This window comes from Bufo bufo, chromosome 1 (assembly GCF_905171765.1).
Source record: "Bufo bufo chromosome 1, aBufBuf1.1, whole genome shotgun sequence".
Classification (NCBI taxonomy): domain Eukaryota; kingdom Metazoa; phylum Chordata; class Amphibia; order Anura; family Bufonidae; genus Bufo; species Bufo bufo.
In genome coordinates, this window is record NC_053389.1 from 785390959 (window position 1) to 785412577 (window position 21619).

At 43.4% G+C, this 21619-nt stretch overlaps 1 protein-coding gene across 3 annotated transcripts in view; it reads left to right on the top strand.

Moving 5' to 3' along the window:
* Positions 1-21619, top strand: part of COL5A3 (collagen type V alpha 3 chain) — a 222702-nt gene that overhangs the window by 111645 nt on the left and 89438 nt on the right. For 2 of the 3 annotated variants that reach the window (XR_005775675.1, XM_040414912.1), the window contains exons 5-6: positions 10047-10178; positions 20210-20389. Coding sequence is in view for 2 of the 3 variants with exons in the window: in XM_040414912.1 (XP_040270846.1) it covers positions 10047-10178; positions 20210-20389 (312 nt within the window). In the remaining variant the exon portion in view is untranslated. The remainder of the gene's footprint in view (positions 1-10046; positions 10179-20209; positions 20390-21619) is intronic. The other variant, XM_040414913.1, reaches the window with a different exon arrangement.

The following is a 21619-nucleotide window of genomic DNA, read 5'->3' on the forward strand; positions in this document are numbered from 1 at the left end:
AAAAGCCCTAGGAGTAGTGACAGGGTCTGAGACCACTGGTTCCTTCCCAGATGAACGAACCAGCGTCTCCCTGAGGCCTAGAAAACTACGAGCAAATGGGAACAACAAAATACAAAGGGAAGTACACTTATCTTCAATAGAAAATGGATGATCAGGAACTCAGATGAGGACCACACACCAGCTCTTCCAACTCCAGGCAGATAATATTAACCGCATGGTATGAAGTGTGAGTCCAGACTAAATAGAGGAGCAGTAATGACCACAAGCTACACCTGAGATAAGAGGTGTGGTCCTTACCAACAACAACACTGCAACAAGTGAAAACAGATAGGCTGTCAGATAACCTAACGTGCAGTCAGTCTCTCAGATCTTCTAGCCTCTGTCCAGACACCCAAGACCAACCTCATCTGGATGAGCCCTGTGAAAGGCTTTCACAAGGCGACTGGCATTAACGTCGGCCGCTGGAACCCACATTCTTTCCTCTGGACCGTAACCCTTCCAGTGAATGAGATACTGGAGGGATATACAGAGTCCACTATCCTGGCGATCTGTAATTCAAGATTACCGTCCACCATGACAGGAGCAGGAGGCAAGGAGGACGGTTCAGCAGGTTCGACATATCTCTTCAGCAATGATTTGTGGAAAACATTATGAATTTTTAAAGCCTGCTGAAGTTCAAGACGAAAGGCTACCGGGTTAATAATGGCAGAGATCTTATATGGACCAATAAACCTTGGACCCAACTTCCAAGAAGGTACCTTCAACCTAATGTTTCTTGTGGACAGCCACACGGAATCACCCACTCATACGTCTCTTGTCAGTCATCCATTTATACTTGTTGCCCTTTTTTTTTTTCTCTGCAAAATAGATGACAAAAAAGAGGAAAATATTTCCTCTTCATCCTCTTCAGTTATACCAGAAGTCTCAGTACCAGAAAATGTGCCAAACTGCAGATGGAACCCATATGCCCCAAAAAACGCTGACTTATCAGTGGACTCCTGCCTACGGTTATTTATGGCAAACTCGGCTAAAGACAAAAATGAAGACCACTCCTCCTGATTCTCTGAGACAAAACATCTTAAATAATTCTCCAGACTCTGGTTAGTGCTTTCAGTCTGTCCGTTCGACTGAAGATGAAAGGCCGAAGAGAAGGACAATTGTACCCCCAGGCGAGTACAGAACGCCTTCCAGAATCTGGAAACAAACTGAGTCCCCTTATCAGACACCACATCAGAGGGAATACCATGTAGCTTCACAATGTTATCGACAAACACTTGTGCGAGAGTTTTAGCATTAGGTAGACCTGATAATGCTATAAAGTGCGACATCTTGCTGAAGCGATCAACAACCACCAAAATCACAGTTTTTCCTGAGGAATTCGGCAGATCTGTGATACAGTCTATGGATAAATGAGTCCAAGGTCAGGACGGGATGGACAACGGAAGTAGAGATCCTGAAGGCCGAGTATGTGTCACCTTAGCACGTGCACAAGTACCACAAGCTGACACATAGCCCTCAACACATTTACGCAACCCCGGCCACCAGAATCTACGAGAACTGAGACCAACCCTGCATCTGCTCCCAGGGTGTCTTGTAAGAACTGTATAGTGATATTCCTCGAACACCTTGTGTCGTAATTCGGAAGGATCAAACAACTTCCCTGGAGGACAGGAATCCGCTGCATATCCCTGGGCCTTTCACACCTCTGCCTCAAGGTCAGGATAAAGGGCGGATATTACCACCCCTTCAGGAAATATCGGACCAGGATCTTCCGAATAACCCCCCTAGGAAAGCTATGCGACAAAGCATTCGCCTTGACGTTCTTAATCCCAAGGTGATAGGTGACAACGAAATTAAATCTGGTAGAAAACAATGACCATCTGGCCTGCCTTGGGTTCAGACGTTTAGCCGACTCCAGGTAAGCCAGATTTTTGTGATCGGTAATCACCGTAATTGGATGAATCGCTCCTTCCAACCAATGACGCCACTCCTCAAAAGCTAACTTAATGGCCAGCAACTCTCTATTACCCACATCATAATTCCTCTCTGCAGCCGAGAGTTTTTTTGAGAGAAGGAAGCACATGGGCGCCATTTACTAGGTGAAGGACCCTGCAACAAAACTGCTCCTACCTCTACCTCGGATGTGTCAACTTCCACAATGAATGGTTGTGACACTTCAGGTCGCACCAGTATAGGCGCAGAAGCAAAACACTCCTTCACCGCAGAAAAGGCTTGTAATGCCTCATCAGACCAGACTGAGACATCAGAACCTTTCTTAGTCATGTCCGTCAAAGGTTTGATCACAGTCGAGTACTTCAAAATAAAGTTACAGCAGTAGTTAGTGAACTTCAAAAATCACATAAGCGCTTTCAGATTTTTCGGGTCGATCCCAGTTCAACACAGCACTAGTGTTGGGCGCGAATATTTGAATCGTGAATTTTAATCGCGAATATCACCACTTCGAGAAGATTTAGAATATAGTGCTATATATTTGTATTCTTGAATATTCTAGATTTTTTTTTTTCATCGGTAACCTCCCTTCTTGCTTGTGGGCCAATGAGAAGGCTGCAATGTCTTTGTCTGAGCTTAGCCACATCCCTAGCAACCAATAGGAAAGTTGCCTACCCCTTACTATATAACAGGGATCAGCAACCTTCGGCACTCCAGCTGTTGTGAAACTACAATTCCCAGCATGCTCCATTAATTTCGATGTGAGTTCTAAGAAGAGCAGAACAAGTATGCATGCTGGGAGTTGTAGTTTCTCAACAGCTGGAGTGCCGGAGGTTGCCTACCCCTGCTATATAAGAACCTCCCCAGCAGCCATTTTCTGTAGTTTTATGGAGTTCTGAGAGAGACAGCAGTGTCATTGCTGTGCTCTGTACTTTACTGTTTAATTACATTAGATAGTTAGTTAGCTCATATATACAGTACAGACCAAAAGTTTGGACACACCTTCTCATTCAAAGAGTTTTCTTTATTTTCATACTATGAATGCATCAAAACTATGAATTAACACATGTGGAATTATATACATAACAAACAAGTGTGAAACAACTGAAAATATGTCATATTCTAGGTTCTTCAAAGTAGCCACCTTTTGCTTTGATTACTGCTTTGCACACTCTTGGCATTTTGATTACTGCTTTGCACACTCTTGGCATTCTCTTGATGAGCTTCAAGAGGTAGTCCCCTGAAATGGTCTTCCAACAGTCTTGAAGGAGTTCCCAGAGATGCTTAGCACTTGTTGGCTCTTTTTGCCTTCACTCTGCGGTCCAGCTCACCCCAAACCATCTCGATTGGGTTCAGGTCCGGTGACTGTGGAGGCCAGGTCATCTGGCACAGCACCCCATCACTCTCCTTCATGGTCAAATAGCCCTTACTTTCAAAGTTTTCCCAATTTTTCGGCTGACTGAATGACCTTCATTTCTTAAAGTAATGATGGCCACTCGTTTTTCTTTACTTAGCTGCTTTTTTCTTGCCATAATACCAATTCTAACAGTCTATTCAGTAGGACTATCAGCTGTGTATCCACCTGACTTCTCCTCAACGCAACTGATGGTCCCAACCCCATTTATAAGGCAAGAAATCCCACTTATTAAACCTGACAGGGCACACCTGTCAAGTGAAAACCATTTCAGGGGACTACCTCTTGAAGCTCATCAAGAGAATGCCAAGAGTGTGCAAAGCAGTAATCAAAGCAAAAGGTGGCTACTTTGAAGAACCTAGAATATGACATATTTTCAGTTGTTTCACACTTGTTTGTTATGTATATATTTCCACATGTGTTAGGCTACTTTCACACTTGCGTTTGGAGCGGATCCGTCTGGTGTCTGCACAGACGGATCCGCTCCTATAATGCAAACGCTTGCATCCGTTCAGAACGGATCCGTCTGCATAACTGGTTTTTACAGATCAGATTTTTCACTTCGTGAAAACTCAGATCCGACAGTATATTCTAACACAGAGGCGTTCCCATGGTGATGGGGACGCTTCAAGTTAGAATATACTAAAAGAACTGTGTACATGACTGCCCCCTGCTGCCTGGCAGCACCCGATCTCTTACAGGGGGTTGTGATCCGCACAATTATTGTGCGAATCATAGCCCCCTGTAAGAGATCAGGTGCTGCCAGGCAGGAGGGGGCAGACCCCCTCCCTCCCCTGTATTAAATGTGACCAGTGTGGCCCCCCTCCCTCTATATTCATTGGTGGCCAGTGCGGCCCCCCCTGCCTCCCTCCCCAGTATTAAATGTGACCAGTGCGGCCCCCCTCCCTCTATATTCATTGGTGGCCAGTGCGGCCCCCCCTCCCTCCCTCCCCAATATTAAATGTGACCAGTGCGGCCCCCCTCCCTCTATATTCATTGGTGGCCAGTGCGGATTCCCAGTATTAAATGTGACCAGTGCGGCCTCCCCTCTCCCCCCCCCCCTAATTAAAATCACCCCCCCCATCATTGGTGGTAGCGGAGAGTTCCGATCGGAGTCCCAGTTTAATCGCTGGGGCTCCGATCGGTTACCATGGCAGCCAAGACGCTATTGCAGTCTTGGCTGCCATGGTTACTTAGCAATAAATAGAAGCATTATACTTACCTGCGAGCTGCGATGTCTGTGACCGGCCAGGAGCTCCTCCTACTGGTAAGTGAAAGGTCTGTGCGGCGCATTGCCTATAGCACAGACCTGTCACTTACCAGTAGCAGGAGCGCCCGGCCGGTCACAGACATCGCAGCTCGCAGGTAAGTATAATGCTTCTATTTATTGCTAAGTAACCATGGCAGCCAAGACTGCAATAGCGTCTTGGCTGCCATGGTAACCGATCGGAGCCCCAGCGATTAAACTTGGACTCCGATCGGAACTCTCCGCTGCCACCAATGATGGGGGGGGGGTGATTTTAATTGGGGGGGGTGAAGAGGGGAGGCCGCACTGGTCACATTTAATACTGGGAATCCGCACTGGCCACCAATGAATATAGAGGGAGGGGGCCGCACTGGTCACATTTAATACTGGGGAGGGAGAGAGGGGGGGCCGCACTGGCCACCAATGAATATAGAGGGAGGGGGGCCGCACTGGTCACATTTAATACTGGGGAGGGAGGGATGGGGGGCCGCACTGGCCACCAATGAGTTAAATACAGGGGGGGAGGGGGGGGCGTCTGTGTTAGAATATACTGTCGGATCTGAGTTTCACGATCTAACTCAAATCCGATGGTATATTCTAACATAGAGGCGTTCCCATGGTGATGGGGACACTTCAAGTTAAAATATACCATCGGATAGGAGAAAACTCAGATCTGATGGTATATTAATAGGGGACTTTACATTAAAAGTCAATGGGGGACGGATCCGTTTGAAATTGTACCATATTGTGTCAACGTCAAACGGATCCGTCCCCATTGACTTGCATAAGTCTGGACGGATCCGTTTGGCTCCGCACGGCCAGGAGGACACAAAAACGCTGCAAGCTGCGTTCGGGTGTACGCCTGCTGAGCGGAACGGAGGCCAAACGGTGCCAAACTGATGCATTCTGAGCGGATCCGCATCCACTCAGAATGCATTGGGGCTGTACGGATCCGTTCGGGGCCGCTTGTGAGAGCCTTCAAACGGAGCTCACAAGCGGAACCCCGAACACAAGTGTGAAAGTAGCCTAAATTCATAGTTTTGATGCCTTCAGTGTGAATCTACAATTTTCATAGACATGAAAATAAAGAAAACTCTTTGAATGAGAAGGTGTGTCCAAACTTTTGGTCTGTACTGTAGATATATATATACAATGAAACACGATGGCGGCACTGGATGAAAAAAGATGGCGGGTGCTAGGTCCAAGGGTGTAGCTGCTTACCCAATATTATAGACAGGAAACCGGACAGCACTCCAGATAAAAAAAATAGTGGTTTGTTCACCCATGTGGTGTAGGCAACATTTCAGCTCATACAAAGAGCCTTTTTCTTGAAAAAGGCTCTTTGTATGAGCTGAAACGTTGCCTACACCACATGGGTGAATAAACCACAATTTTTTTTATCTGGAGTGCTGTCCGGTTTCCTGTCTATATATATATAAATATATATATAAAATAAAGATAGTGGGAGATAGTCAGTGTAGGTTAGATCGTGATATAGTGTAGCTTATAGGTTCTAGTGCAGGGTGTTAGGTAGTGTGACAATACTTGGTGCACCAATCAGTAATATGTAGTCAGACCGGCTAAAATGTGAAGTTGCACGTATTGCGCACAAATATGCGCATCATTAATTGCCAATTTGCGCAATCGTGAATATATTGGAGCACTCTATCTGCATATAAAGCTACTGTAATGTTCTGCCATGCCAACCATTTTCTCCAGTCTCAGGAAACTTCTAGCAGCTTGGAAAATGTAGCAACAGTGACCCACGCCTGTACTGCACGCGCAAAACGCGCATATTACATTGCCGATTTTCGCAATCAAGAAAATAATCGATATTGCCCCTGCCACTTATCACTACACAGCACGGACCTTTTCAGGATCCATATGAAAACCTGAAGATGAGAGTAGGTAACCCAGGAATTGCACTTCCGGAACCGCAAATACACACTTCTCCATCTTAGCATACAATGTATTCTCTCTTAGGATCTATAACACTTGTCTCACGTGATCCTGATGCGTCTCCATGTCAGGAGAATAAATTAGAATATCATCCAGATATACCACCACAAACCTGCCTACCAGATGATGAAAGATGTCATTGATGAAATGTTGAAAAACCGCAGGGGCATTGGTTAACCCAAAAGGCATGACCATATTCTCAAAATGACCTTCAGGGGTATTAAAGGCCATCTTCCACTCGTCCCCCTCCTTGATCCTTACTAGATTATATTCCCCCATCAAATTCAATTTAGAGAACACCTTGACACCGACAATCTGATTAAACAAATCCAGGATCAAAGGAAGGGGGTAAGGATCAAGAACAGTAATGCGTTTAAGCTCACGGAAGTCCAAACATGGCCTAAGAGTTCCGTCCTTTTTCTTAACAAAGAAGAATCCTGCAGCCACTAGGGATTTGGATGGTCTAATATGACCTTTAGCCAAACTCTCTGTGATATATTCTCGCATGGCAACTCTTTCGGGTTCAGAAAGATTATACAACCGAGACTTGGGCAATTTAGCTCCGGGAATAAGGTTGATGGGGCAATCATACTCCCAATGTGGAGGTAACTCCTGGTCTCTACTTTCAGAGAATACATAAAAAAAATCGGAAATAAACGAAGGTACAACTTTAGTGGTTAGAAACGGAAAGCGATGTGCTAAGACAGTTGTGTATGCAATAATCATTACAATCAAGAATCTGTCTCACTTGCCAATAGATGGTAGGATTATGTTTGCTTAACCATGGTAAACCTAGCACCAAGGGAGCAGGCAGACCCTCTAGCACAAAACACGAAATGGATTCTTGATGAAAATCACCCACTTTTAAACGGATGTCATGCACCATTTGTGACAAACATTTCTGTGTGAGTGGAGCAGAATCAATTGCAAACACCGAAATATTTTTGTCTAATGCACTTGTTGTCAACCCATGCATACGGACCAACTGACCATCAACTAGGTTAACCACTGCCCCACTGTCGATAAACACTCGGCAGACAGGAGAAATCGGCTACTACCGGTAAATGACAAAAGTAAATTCTCAAATCCCCACCCACACCACCAAGAGTGAGATGAGGATTAAATATTTTTCTTTTGTTTTCACCTTGATGCTGAACATAGAGACATACGTTAACAAAATGTCCCCTTTTTCCACAGAAAAAGCAGAGTCCCTTCTTAAGCCTAAAGTTCTTATCACCAGGTCCAGGTGTAGCTCCCCCCAACTGCATTAGTTTGTCATCAGACATGAACTCAAGTGTCTCTCTACCCAAAGTGTTGGAGGAGGCCACCAACTTATATGATAGTACGTCCTCAGGCGTCTATCAATACGTACAGCAAGGGACATGCCCGCTTTCAATGACTCAGGATATTCGTGAAATGCCAACGCGTCCTTCAGGCTCTCTGATAACCCTTGACAGAATTCACTACGGAGAGCTGGATCATTCCACTCCGTATCCGTAGCCCATCTCCTAAATTTAGAGCAATAGGTCTCTGCAGAACGCTCTCCCTGCCGTAAACCACATAACTTGATCTCTGCCAGGGAGATCCGATCTGGGTCATCATAGATAAGACCTAGAGCTGTGAAAAATTCATCTACAGACCGGAGGGACTGTGATCCGGTCGGCAAAGGAAAAGCCCAAGACTGAGCGTCACCTTTAAGTAACAAAATGATTATACCCACTTTTTGACTCTCGTCCCCAGAAGAGTTTAAAATATAATTTGTACGACTCCCTGAACCCAATAAAATTGTCACTTCCCCCGGAAAATCTATCCGGGAGAGCGACCTTAGGCTCAGGACAGGCCTGTTTCCCGCTGCCGGAACCAGCCGCCTGTGGTCTCTTGATCTGTGAGACTGTCGTGCGGAGGTCAGTTACCTCCTAAGACAGCCCCTGCAGTTGTTCGACCAGTGCAGAAATAGTATCTACAATGTAGGGGGAGGGGAGGTACATAGAATGACAACAGAAGGAAAAAGACCAGAAACTAGGCCTCACGGCTAGGGAAAGGGAAACGGTCACCAAATAGGAAACCCTAAACCTAGCCCTGACTCCTGTCAGTATGAATAGACCCTGAAGGTGGGAATATTCATACACCGGAAACCTAGGCCCTAGTAACCATGAATAACCCTAGGAGTAGTGACAGGGTCTGAGACCACTGGTTCCTTCCCAGATGAACAAACCAGCGTCTCCCTGAGGCCTAGTAAACAACGAGCAAATGGAAACAACAAAATACAAAGGGAAGTACTCTTATCTTCAATAGAAAATGAATGATCAGGAACTCAGATGAGGACCACACACCAGCTTTTCCAACTCCAGGCAGATAATATCAACCGCATGGTGTGAGTGTGAGTCCAGACTAAATAGAGGAGCAGTAATGACCACAAGTTACACCTGAGATAAGAGGTGTGGTCCTTACCAACAACAACACTGCAACAAGTGAAAACAGATAGGCTGTCAGATAACCTAACGTGCAGCTACTCTCTCAGATCTTCTAACCTCTGTCACAGGAGGGACTGTGACAGTATACTTTTGCAACAATTTTAAAAATTTCTCCTATACATTAAAACTATTCTACCGTTTTATGTTTACAGCCCCTATGCAGATCTCTGGGTCTCTATTATCAGACTACAAACATATCTTGTGTAGTCTGATTTTGCAGTCTCGCCTGAACCCTTAAGTGTATGAGTGTATGGCTTATAGTGGTCCTATGGACAGATCCTCCCATCTCCTCTGTGGAGTGTACGGCTTATAGTGGTCCTATGGACAGATGCTTCCATCACCTCTGTGGAGTGTATGTCTTATAGTGGTCCTATGGACAGATGCTTCCATCTCCTCTGTGGGGTGTATGGCTTATAGTGGTCCTATGATAGGGGCACATTTATACAGACCGGCATTTTAGACAACAGTCTTAATAAAGACAACAGTCTTAATAAAGCCCTAAGCTGGCGGTGGATCCGCCGAAGTTATGAAAAGGCGCTGGCCTCTCCATAACTTCGGCGGATCTTCCGCCAGTTCTAAATGTAAGACTGCTTCCTTGCTGTCTTACATTTAGACCCTTTTATACGCCTAAAACAGGTGTAGGAAATGAGGAATTAGATAGGCCTGCCGGCCTGTTCCCTTCCCTGACCACTTTTTTAGACCTGGCGTGAGCGGGGAGAAGTAGGAGATTGCAGTGCAACTTACCGTTGCGACTCAATCTGCTCCTGAAATACGCCTAATATAGGTCATCATAAATGGCCCCCTAAGTCTCTATCTGGTCATAATGTGCAGCCCGTTGGGAGAAGATAATGCAGCAGGTTTACATACAGTGCTCAGCTCTGCTACATCTGTACATGTTCTTAATGAGCCATGAGGGTCAGCTTGTAACCAAGTTCTTCTTAACCCCAAGTCGATCTAATCTGACTGTTTCTTATATTTTATGGGTTTCTTTTTCTTTTTTTAGGGTGACATCCAACAGCTGCTGATGGTGGCAGACCCCAGAGCCGCCTATGACTACTGTAACACTTACATGCCCAACTGTGACGGTGCGCTCGTCTACGCTGTGCAAGCCCAGGACCCAGAGTTCCCTGAGCAGGTAAAAAGATCAGTAACATTATTATGTAAAATAATCCAACGGCAGATAGATAGATAGATAGATAGATAGATAGATAGATAGATAGATAGATAGATAGATAGATAGATAGATAGATAGATAGATAGATAGATATGAGATAGATATAGATATGAGATAGATAGATAATAGATATGGATGGATAGATAGATAGATAGATAGATAGATAGATAGATAGATAGATAGATAGATAGATATGAGATAGATATAGATATGAGATAGATAGATATGGATCCACATTATTTGTCTCTCTTCTAGTTATATAGACACACAGACATAGATATGATAAAGAATATATAGATAGATATAAGATTAGATAGATGGATGGATAGATAGATAGGAGATAGATAGATAGATAGATAGATAGATAGATAGATAGACAGACAGACAGACAGACAGACAGACTAGTAGAAGAATAAAGTCTTTCTCAAGCCTTCCTCATTGTGCTGGGCTGAAACGTTACGTTTAGGGTGAATAAAGTGGGTCCACCGCCTTTTCATTAATTTTGGATGGCTGCCTCATTCTTCTATTAGTATATCCATTGGCCGCCAACCCATGGTCTGGAAAAAGTACTCTTGTACTTCCCAAACATCTGACTTGTGCTGCTGTGTTTTGTGTTATAGATAGATAGATAGATAGATAGATAGATAGATAGATAGATAGATAGATAGATAACAGATATATAGATGATAGATAGATAGATAGATAGATAGATAGATAGATAGATAGATAGATAGATAGATAGATAGATAGATAGATAGATAGATAGATAGATAGATAGATGATAGATAGATAGATAGATAGATAGATAATAGATAGATATGAGATTAGGTAGATAGATAGATACCGGTAGATATATAGATGATAGATAGATAGATAGATAGATAGATAGATAGATAGATAGATAGATAGATAGATAGATAAATAGATAGATATAGACAGAGATATAGATATTAGATCAATAAATATCTATGGAGAACAACTCCTAATCATATGTGTCAGCCTGAGGGTCCAGGAATATGAAAACAGTTGGGAATACCCCCTTAAGTAACCATGTGACAAGAACATTGGGCACTTTCAGCCAAACCTCTCCTCCAAACAACCTTTAGGTGGTACCCAGTGAATACAGTTGCAAGAAAAAGTATGTGAACCCTTTGGAATGATATGGATTTCTGCACAAATTGGTCATAAAATGTGATCTGATCTTCATCTAAGTCACAACAATAGACAATCACTGTCTGCTTAAACTAATAACACACAAATAATTAAATGTTACCATGTTTTTATTGAACACACCATGTAAACAATTACAGTGCAGGTGGAAAAAGTATGTGAACCCCTAGACTAATCACATCTTCAGAACTAATTGGAGTGAGGTGTCAGCCAACTGGAGTCCAATCAATGAGATGAGATTGGAGGTGTTGGTTACAGCTGTCCTGCCCTATAAAAAACACACACCAGTTCGGGGTTTGCTTTTCACAAGAAGCATTTCCTGATGTGAATGATGCCTCGCACAAAAGAGCTCTCAGAAGACCTACGATTAAGAATTGTTGACTTGCATAAAGCTGGACAGGGTTATAAAAGTATCTCCAAAAGCCTTGCTGTTCATCAGTCCACGGTAAGACAAATTGTCTATAAATGGAGAAAGTTCAGCACTGCTGCTACTCTCCCTAGGAGTGGCCATCCTGTAAAGATGACTGCAAGAGCACAGCGCAGACTGCTCAATGAGGTGAAGAAGAATCCTAGAGTGTCAGCTAAAGACTTACAAAAGTCTCTGGCATATGCTAACATCCCTGTTAGCGAATCTACGATACGTAAAACACTAAACAAGAATGGATTTTATGGGAGGATACCACAGAGGAAGCCACTGCTGTCCAAAAAAAACATTGCTGCACGTTTACAGTTTGCACAAGAGCACCTGGATTTTCCACAGCAGTACTGGCAAAATATTCTGTGGACAGATGAAACCAAAGTTTAGTTGTTTGGAAGAAACACACAACACTATGTGTGGAGAAAAAGAGGCACAGCACACCAACATCAAAACCTCATCCCAACTGTGAAGTATGGTGGTGGGGGCATCATGGTTTGGGGCTGCTTTGCTGCGTCAGGGCCTGGACGGATTGCTATCATCGAAGGAAAAATGAATTCCCAAGTTTATCAAGACATTTTGCAGGAGAACTGTCCACCAGCTGAAGCTCAACAGAAGATGGATGTTGCAACAGAACAACGACCCAAAGCATAGAAGTAAATCTACAACAGAATGGGTTAAACAGAAGAAAATACGCCTTCTGGAGTGGCCCAGTCAGAGTCCTGACCTCAACCCGATTGAGATGCTGTGGTATGACCTCAAGAAAGCGATTCACACCAGACATCCCAAGAATATTGCTGAACTGAAACAGTTCTGTAAAGAGGAATGGTCAAGAATTACTCCTGACCGTTGTGCACGTCTGATCTGCAACTACAGAAAACGTTTGGTTGAAGTTATTGCTGCCAAAGGAGGTTCAACCAGTTATTAAATCCAAGGGTTCACATACTTTTTCCACCTGCACTGTGAATGTTTACATGGTGTGTTCAATAAAAACATGGTAACATTTAATTCTTTGTGTGTTATTACTTTAAGCAGACTGTGATTGTCTATTGTTGTGACTTAGATGAAGATCAGATTACATTTTATGACCAATTTGTGCAGAAATCCATATCATTCCAAAGGGTTCACATACTTTTTCTTGCAACTGTATCTACTAGTGTCCCTTTATTATGGTTTCTCAGACACCAGGGCCCAGGTGTGACTGCTACCTATGCACCTGCTATAGTTAACACCTACAAGGGGGGTAGGTGGGCACTCATGGGCCATAAATTACTGCACACAAATCTGAATGTTACGTTCTTGGCGGTTTTCTTGTAAAATACTATTTTTTATTTGATTAATATGTAAACAGACAATGTTGGAACGGACGTAGAACATGAAATTCTTTGGCACCTGATTATTTTTGGCCTAAAGAAAAATTGACCCTCTCAGTGGCCAACACGCGACTGGTTAAAAAGCCAGAGGACCCCTTTCCCACCAGCCAAAAGCAGGCGTGAAATGGAAAAGATTTTTGGCAGGGGCATTCCTGGCGCTCGGAGACAGGGTTTTCATTCAGCAGATGGGATGTCCGGGCCGTCCCAGCTGGAATGGTAACAGCTGGTTCGAAGGGCTGGGTCTCCTTGTGTATGAGTCACGGCACTGGCATGTGCAACTGGGAGGCAGCAAGGAAAACCAGGCCTGGGAGATGTGTCATCAGGACCCCCGGGGGAATAGACCCCTCAGTTCACAGCTCAGCAGTAATGTAGCAATGTCAGAGCCCTACAGATGCAGTGTGTAAATAAATGGAATATTTGCCTTATATATAGCCAGACGGAGATGATGGATTTTAGAAAAGGTTACAGAATGTAATTAATCTTGTGGCCCCTTTACAAAGATCACAAGGCTTTCTCGAGAAAGAAAAATTGTAGTGCGTCATCAGAAAATGACCAAGTGTTTAAATCACGTTTTTATGTTTTTGGTGATTTTTGTCTTAATTTTCCATCTATCTATTTAAAATTGTGCAGTTTTCACACTGGCCACTAGGCCTAATGATATGTTTAGACTTCCTGTTCTATACAGGTAACTTTTCAGTAGCCATGTCATTATCATCACAGATAGCATTACAGTGACGAATATCACCTTTTTTTGAGATAGCATAGGATCCATCATACATATTAGGTGATATCTCAGCTTATCTACTCCCTCCTGGCCTTTGCACAGGTCACAGAGCATGCCTCGAATAATCTCTCATGCAGGTCAATGAGGTCACCTCCTGTCCACTCTGTCTATGGCCCATTTTTTTTTCTTTACTTACATAGTGCCATTATTAAAATATAACATAGAAGCTTTAGTAGACGCTTTCTGTAAAACTGTTTTATTTTAGTTTCATAGTTAATACGGTTGGAAAAAAGACATAAGTTCATCGAAACGATAGGTGGGGTGTGAATATTAGAAAAAGGGGAGTGAGACCCAGATTTCTGGGGTCATTTGTGGGTTATCTGCCATTGTGATTCCTTCTTCCCTCAGATATGGTTTTCCTAATGAATCCTACATTTCCCATCATGCGGCTTTGCAGAGACAGAGGGGACAGAGTCTCACCAAACTGCACTGCTCTGGGGGTAGCCATAACAGATCAGTTGCTGTCCCCTCACATTGCAAGGTCTCCGTGTTTTCGTATATGATGAAGTTTGAGCCTGTCTCCCCTCTCGTCTCTCTCTCTCCCCACTGTCAGCTCTTACATGCAAGAAGCAGGGAGACCAGCATGAAGCTACATCTCATAGAACTACACTGGAGAGTCAGCACACACAGATAGTACAGCCTGCCAGTGTGAATCAGGAGGTTTATATAATTGCAAATGTATACACTCGCCAACCATATATCTGCAAGTCTGGTCCTTTAGATATGGGATACATTATTTTCAACAGAATAGAGGGATATACAGAGGAACATGAATGGTGAACCAGCTTGAGAGCTGTCAGAAGGGGTTTGATTGTTGATGATGTCATCCTGCAACGGGACAGGGGAAGGATTCAACAAGTTATGATTCTCTTGTTATGTAGACTATCACTTACATTTGCCCCAATTTTTTATGATCTCAGACAACCCCTTTAATACAGAGGTGTCTCTATTTAGGACCCTCATAATTTACTTTAGTCTTTCACTCTGGATGTCCCAGCAGACCCATGCATTATAGGAACATCCCATTGAGTTCAACAGGCACTGTGGAATACTCCACTAACCCCGAGAGGGTGCTTCAGGGAAAATTAACACATGCTACTGGACTCTTCTACAGACAACAGTTGATCGCTTGGAGGCCCATGAAAGGGTCACTCTAGGGTCGGCTTATTTTGTTTTCCACTCTAGAAGACCCGGAACAATCGTGCATTTGCATGGAAAGGTTATTAATTTCAACAAGAATGGCGTAATGCTCCATTTCGCCTGCGGTGGTGCTGGAGGAGAACGGAATACTTCTTATCACATTCTCACATTCCATTCCCCATTCTCATTAAGGGGTCTCACCATTGATCAGATTATCATTGAGAGAGCTTTCTAATAAAGAAGGATTGAGCAAAGCAAAAAAAAACATGGAATTTATTAAAAATTGTAATTTTCAACCACTCAATTAGCCAGAGTATTTGGGTCACTGCTGCTTAGTAACAAATGACACCATTGGATCTCCAGAGATACCCACTGTACAACCATTTCCTATAGGTTCCCTGACAATGAGCTAGCTGTGAAAAGCAGGAAGTGGCACTTTTCTAGTTTTTTTTTATCCAGATCCCACTTTAATTTTCTGTAAGCCTTTTTTTCCCCTATATTAAACCTATTATTGCCAACAATGACCTGAAGGGCCGGAAATATCTGCTAAAAAGAGTACAACATCAGGCCTGAGACTTGAGATAATAAAGATATAGAAGCTTCTCTGTATTATTTTTTTTATTGACGATCTAAAATATTTACCCAAGTGGTCAGACTATTGGCGAAGTTCTTACATTTGTACAAACATGGTGCCGTGGGAATATAAATCATGAGGCGCCTAGCTAGGGAGAATTCAGAGGGATAGAGATTTGGCAGTAAATACAGACATCTGGTCATGTAAGAAGAACACAGAGTAAGGGTCGGGTCAAGGTTTTACCGTGGTCACTCTGAGATGTTACTGGATAGGAAGAAGTCTTACGCTGGGTTCACATCACGTTTTTGACCTACAGACTTAGACGTTTTTGGGATGTGTTAAATGAAAGAAAAACTTGACGTGAACCCAGCCTTATACCCCATGACAAAAAAATAAATACAAAACGCACCAAGAAGGAGTTGTTGGAATGGAATGAAGCTTTCTATATCTGTGAATATAATCATATATGTAAGGGATTACAATATTAGGGTGAAAGGAAAAGTTTATTGGGGGAAAACTGTACAATTGAAAGGAGGCTCTAGGACCCTTTTGGACCACCACTAGCCTGGATACAAGGTGAGATGCGGCCTCTAGCCTGGATACAAGATGAGATGCGGCCTGTAACCTGGATACAAGATGAGATGCGGCCTCTAGCCTGGATACAAGATGAGATGAGGCCTCTAGCCTGGATACAAGATGAGATACGGCCTCTAGCCTGGATACAAGATGAGATGCGGCCTCTAGCCTGGATACAAGATGAGGCCTATAGCCTGGATACAAGATGAGATACGGCATCTAGCCTGGATACAAGATGAAATGAGGCCTCTAGCCTGGATACAAGATGAGATGCGACCTCTAGCCTGGATACAAGATGAGATGAGGCCTCTAGCCTGGATACAAGATGAGATGCGGCCTCTAGCCTGGATACAAGATGACATATGGCCTCCAGCCTGGATACAGGATGACATAGGGCCTCCAGCCTGGATACAAGATGACATATGGCCTCTACCCTGGATACAAGATGAGATACGGTTAGGCATGGAGGCATACAGGCTCCAGATGGTATCCTGTAAGAAATTTGCTTACAGATGTTACAGCTGGGCCTGTATATCCTACACAGTCATAAGTTGCTGAAGCTGACGTCCCATAAATGCTTGGTTAACAATAAATCTGGCGACCGGGCAGACAAGGAAGTTTTGTAATCTAGTGGAGATATTCCTGGGAAACCCTTGTGTGTATGGGCGAGCATTATCCTGCGGAAAAATGCCATTTGGAAGCCCTGCCATGAAAGGAACATATGAGGCTGCAGGATGTCCTACACATATGCTGCGATGTTAGCGTCCCCCTTATCACTACTAGGGGTTACCTATTGGCATATGCAATAGCTCCCCAGATCATTACACAATTGAATTGAATAACTCAGTAGCTGTGCAAAATTTTTAATTACATGCAAGTCCAAAAGTATTCAACTCCTGGCAGCATCTAAATGCCCCACTTAGCCACGCTGTCTGTTGGAGCCCATGGGAGCCATAAATTCTTTCATGTAATAAGGCTGAGGCTGCTTTATGCCTTTTTTTTGTCCCAATTCCTTGCTTTACAATGCAGCTCTACTTTTTCATATTGACTCCTGTGTGTAAGCAAAAACCCACCTAAGCCAAACAAGAAGTCATGAACAGCCAGTCTTCATTACAATAAAGACAAACAATAATAACCAAGTCATCAGTGTCAAGTGGGGAAGGGGTCAGTTCCCAGCAGCCCCTCCGAACAGGTTGAGGCTGCTCTATGCCTTTTTTTGTCCCAATCCCTAGCTTTATGCTGCATCTCTGCTTTTTCATGTTGTCTCCAGTCTGTAAGCACAGAAGCCAAACAAGAAGTCAGTGCATGAATAGTCAGTCTTCATTACAATAAACAAACAATGACAAACTGCTAAGTCATCAGTTTCAAATGGGTAGGGGCAGTTCCTGGCACACCCGCCAATCAGCTGTTTGAAGAAACCAGCCAAAGTACTCAGCGTGGTGACCATGCCTGGTTACTACAGCTGTCTCACATTCACTTGAATGGGAATGAGCTGTAGTAACCAGGCACTACTGCACAGTTGAGCCTGGTTTTGGCGCACCACGGCTCCTACTAAGTCACAGAAAACCTTATCAAGGAGGATTCTGGAGTTCACTTTTAACAGATAGTTGCAGTTTACAGCTAAATTTGCACTGGATAATTTGCACCATTAGCTTCTACAGGGGTATTCTTATCTTAGACATGTATAGCATATTTACAGGATAGGCCATAAATGTCTGATAAAAGAGGGTCTCGACTTTCAAGAAGAGAGGTCCCCAGATTCCGTTCTACCTATAGCCCCGACATCCAGGCTACAACAAAATGCAGAGGTAGCAGGGATTATGGAGTTAGGGTAACAGAGTAGACTGTGAGTTCCAATGCTTGGATAATCCCAGCCACCTCTGCATCAAATTGGATGGGGTTGATGAACCTCTGTTCTTGAGGTGAGGACCTAAATTTATCAGCTATTCTTGGCATGTCGTGGGATATGCCATACAGTACATGTCTAAGATTGGAATACCCATATCTTTACATAAATAACCATACATGTCTAAGACAGAAATGCCCCTTTAACTTTGGCACTGCTGGTAAAAGTCCAAGAAGCCTAGAGAGTCACAAGAACATTGAGCTCTACGAGTGGTGCCCAAGAGGTTGTTACCTCAGTGATTCAGTGGAAGCTACAGGTGAAATGTAGGCGAGGTCTATCTGAGCAAAAGATTCTTGTTGTTAGATGCCCACAGAAGTAGGTCCTCAGCCCCCTCTATGACATAAAAGATGAGAATCACATCTATATGCCTTAACAGAAAGCAATATCTAATCCTATACAGCTACGGGATTAAGTGACTGCAATTATAAATCTTATTGTACAGTAACTGTTATACAGAGTTCACCGATATATGGTTTAAAGAATATTTATGACCCTTCACTCATGGAGTGGAGCCAGATCATCCATCACATTAGACCAATGTCTCACTATCTCTCTGTGCACCTGTTGGGCATCACTCCCGAAGAGAGAGGTTTTTCTCGTTCTTAGCTTAACACATTATTAAACATCCCCTGGGTAATTCAGTGCCAAGAAACACGCAAAGCAGTTCCTGGATTAGAGATGATTTACTGTAGAAGCCATGCTTTTCACCAGACAGCTCTATCCATCACTCTATGTAACTAGTCAGTTGAAAGGCATCTGGAACCCTTACCACCCTTCTGGATTTTGACCTACTTAGTAGTCTTTGACGAAAGGAATACATTAATGTAGTTTGGGTTATTTCCAGTCGGTAAAGGCAGTGGCGTACATAGAGAAGTAAGGGCCCCATTGCAAGGATCAAACTAGGCCCCAATACACAGGACAGAAGGGGTTCCGCCTAAACCCCTTTCAATGATCCGTGGGCCATTTTTTCCACTGCCTCGTTTGCTAAAAGTTGATTCTTTAGAGGGTGGAGTTCTGGCCAAGTTTCCACCCGCAGTAGAAGAGTAGATTATCCCAACTGGGCCCCATCTTGCTCTGAGCCCCATAGCAGTCTCATGGTCTGCCGCTATGGTAGTTACGCCCCTGGGTAAAGGGTAGGAAGAGTGTTAGGTTGCTCATCTGGTGTCTATAGGCAGCAGTCAGATGTGCAGCCTCCAATACAGAGGGCAGATAGCTTACCTGATGCCCAGAGAAAAGGGTAGGTGGGTACCAGCTTGTATGTACTTTCAAGGATGGATAAGTGATGTTTTTTTATTTGAAGGATAAAGCTGTTAGGTTGACGTCCAGTGGGGAGACAGCTAGGTAGGCTATCTGGGAACCTGGATAAGGATTAGATGCTTAGGTAGGTTTTTGGTGATAAGGGTGCAGGAGAAGGATTGAAGCTAGATTTTGACCAGTGTAGAAGACCTTCTAGTAAACTTTGACTGTCAGGGACTATCCTGAGTGGTATAGAAGGCAGTTGGTCTGCAAGTTGAAAGTATATATCGAGAGGATACCAAATGCTAAATCAGTAAGTTATGCGTGCACATACTACAATGAATTTGAATACTACTACGAATTTGACAAAGAAATTTGCTTTGTCACGAAGCGCATTTCTTTGTAAGTAGTGGGCGCAATGATGAGAAGCAGCGATTGTGCCACACCTGTCATTGAACCCCTCAGAATACACGTTCATCATTTATTGCGTCATCTCAGGGGTTAAAGAAAAATATCCGCGTGACATCTTCAATCGAGATGGCCACGGCGGCCTCTTCACGATCAAATGGATGAGGTGATTATGTTTTTTTTTTTTTTAAACACCATTTCAGGGAAAATTGATTAGTTACCACGAAGCACGAGGAAATTCGGCTTTGCGGCGAATCGAATTTACCCTGAAATTCTGATCAACGTCCACAGTGAGGACCATCCACATTTCATACACCATTATGTGTTATGAACATGCCGGACCTATAACATATCCTCCTAGTGACCCCAAGACACATTGTTTTTTCCTGATGCCTCTCTTGGCTCCACAGAATGCCACGGAGTCTACTCCTCGAAAGAAAAAGGACAGAAAAGGTAAAAAGAAGGATAGAAAGGGCAAAAAGAAGAAAAAGTCTGTAGCAGAGCACACAGGACAGTTGCACAGCACTGTTATAAGTCCGACAGAAGGGATCACTACCTCAGCCGTCACTAAGGCGGTCACACTTCTCATGGTAACCACCCATCCCGCTCAAATAAATTACCATTCTAGTGCCATCCTGCTTTGTCATTGTCTGAGGTCAGCATGTTTTAATACCTGTTACCAAAACCATTACTTATATTAATCATTAGCAGTGTGCTTCCATTTGTCACCTCATTTTCATATCCAACGCTAACATAATCATTATCTGCTCTAAAAAGTAGACTTTTGAGTAGTATAGAAATTTCTGAGTTTTGCTGCCGGATTATGGAGGTCATCAGATAAACATATGTTAGAAATAAGTTGGACTTCTGGTGTATCTTCTTCCAATGTCATCTTTTTGATCTGCGCCCAACCCAATCAGGAAACATGAGCAGAAAGTACAAGGTTCTATTGAGATGCCTTAACTGTATTTGGTGTCTGGAAGATTTTTGGCCAGAAATGCTTCTATGAATATCCACACAGTGTCTTTTTCAGGAGCAAGTCTACGGAAGTGTTGGCCTGTGCTTGCTTACAGACCCTTACTCCCACTTAACATGGTCAAATCGAGGTGTAGAGAAGGTGTGGTCACCAGGACAGGCTCCCATATGTACCAATGAGTATATTTGGTAGTTCTGTGCTTGATATAGTTATGGGTGAAAGGAATAGTGAGTATATAAGTGGCTAAAAGAGTCATGTAGGGGATGGGCAGTGTACATAGTTACACAGTTAGCAAGTATGGTTGAAAAAAGACATGTCCATCAAGTTTAACAAAATGATAGGAGAGGATGTGGACGAAAGGGAAGGGGTATGGCTAATAGTTAGAAATTTGTCTCCCTCTATTGATCCAGAGGAAGGCAAAACCCCATAGCCCCAATCTGCCCTAATAAGGAAAAAATTCTCTCCTGATCCAAAGTGGTGATTTGATTGGATCAAATTCCCTGTAATCTCTGTGGTCAACACTACAAGGATTTTAGGCAAGTCCTGTAGGACAGTATTGCCAGAGCTTCTGTTAGGTACCCTAATTGGTTTTCAAAATTGATAAGATTTTTTCTCCCAGAAACAGTCTGGAAAACCACTATTGTCTATAGGTTTGGTATTGCAGATCATTACCATTCAAATGAAAGCTGATAAGCTGATGTAGATAATTTTTTAAGGGTTAGGCTACTTTTACACTCGCGTTTTGGTTTCCGTTTGTGAGATCCGTTCAGGGATCTCACAAGCGGTCCAAAAAGGATCAGTTTTGCTCTTAATGTATTCTGAATGGATATGGATCCACTCAGAA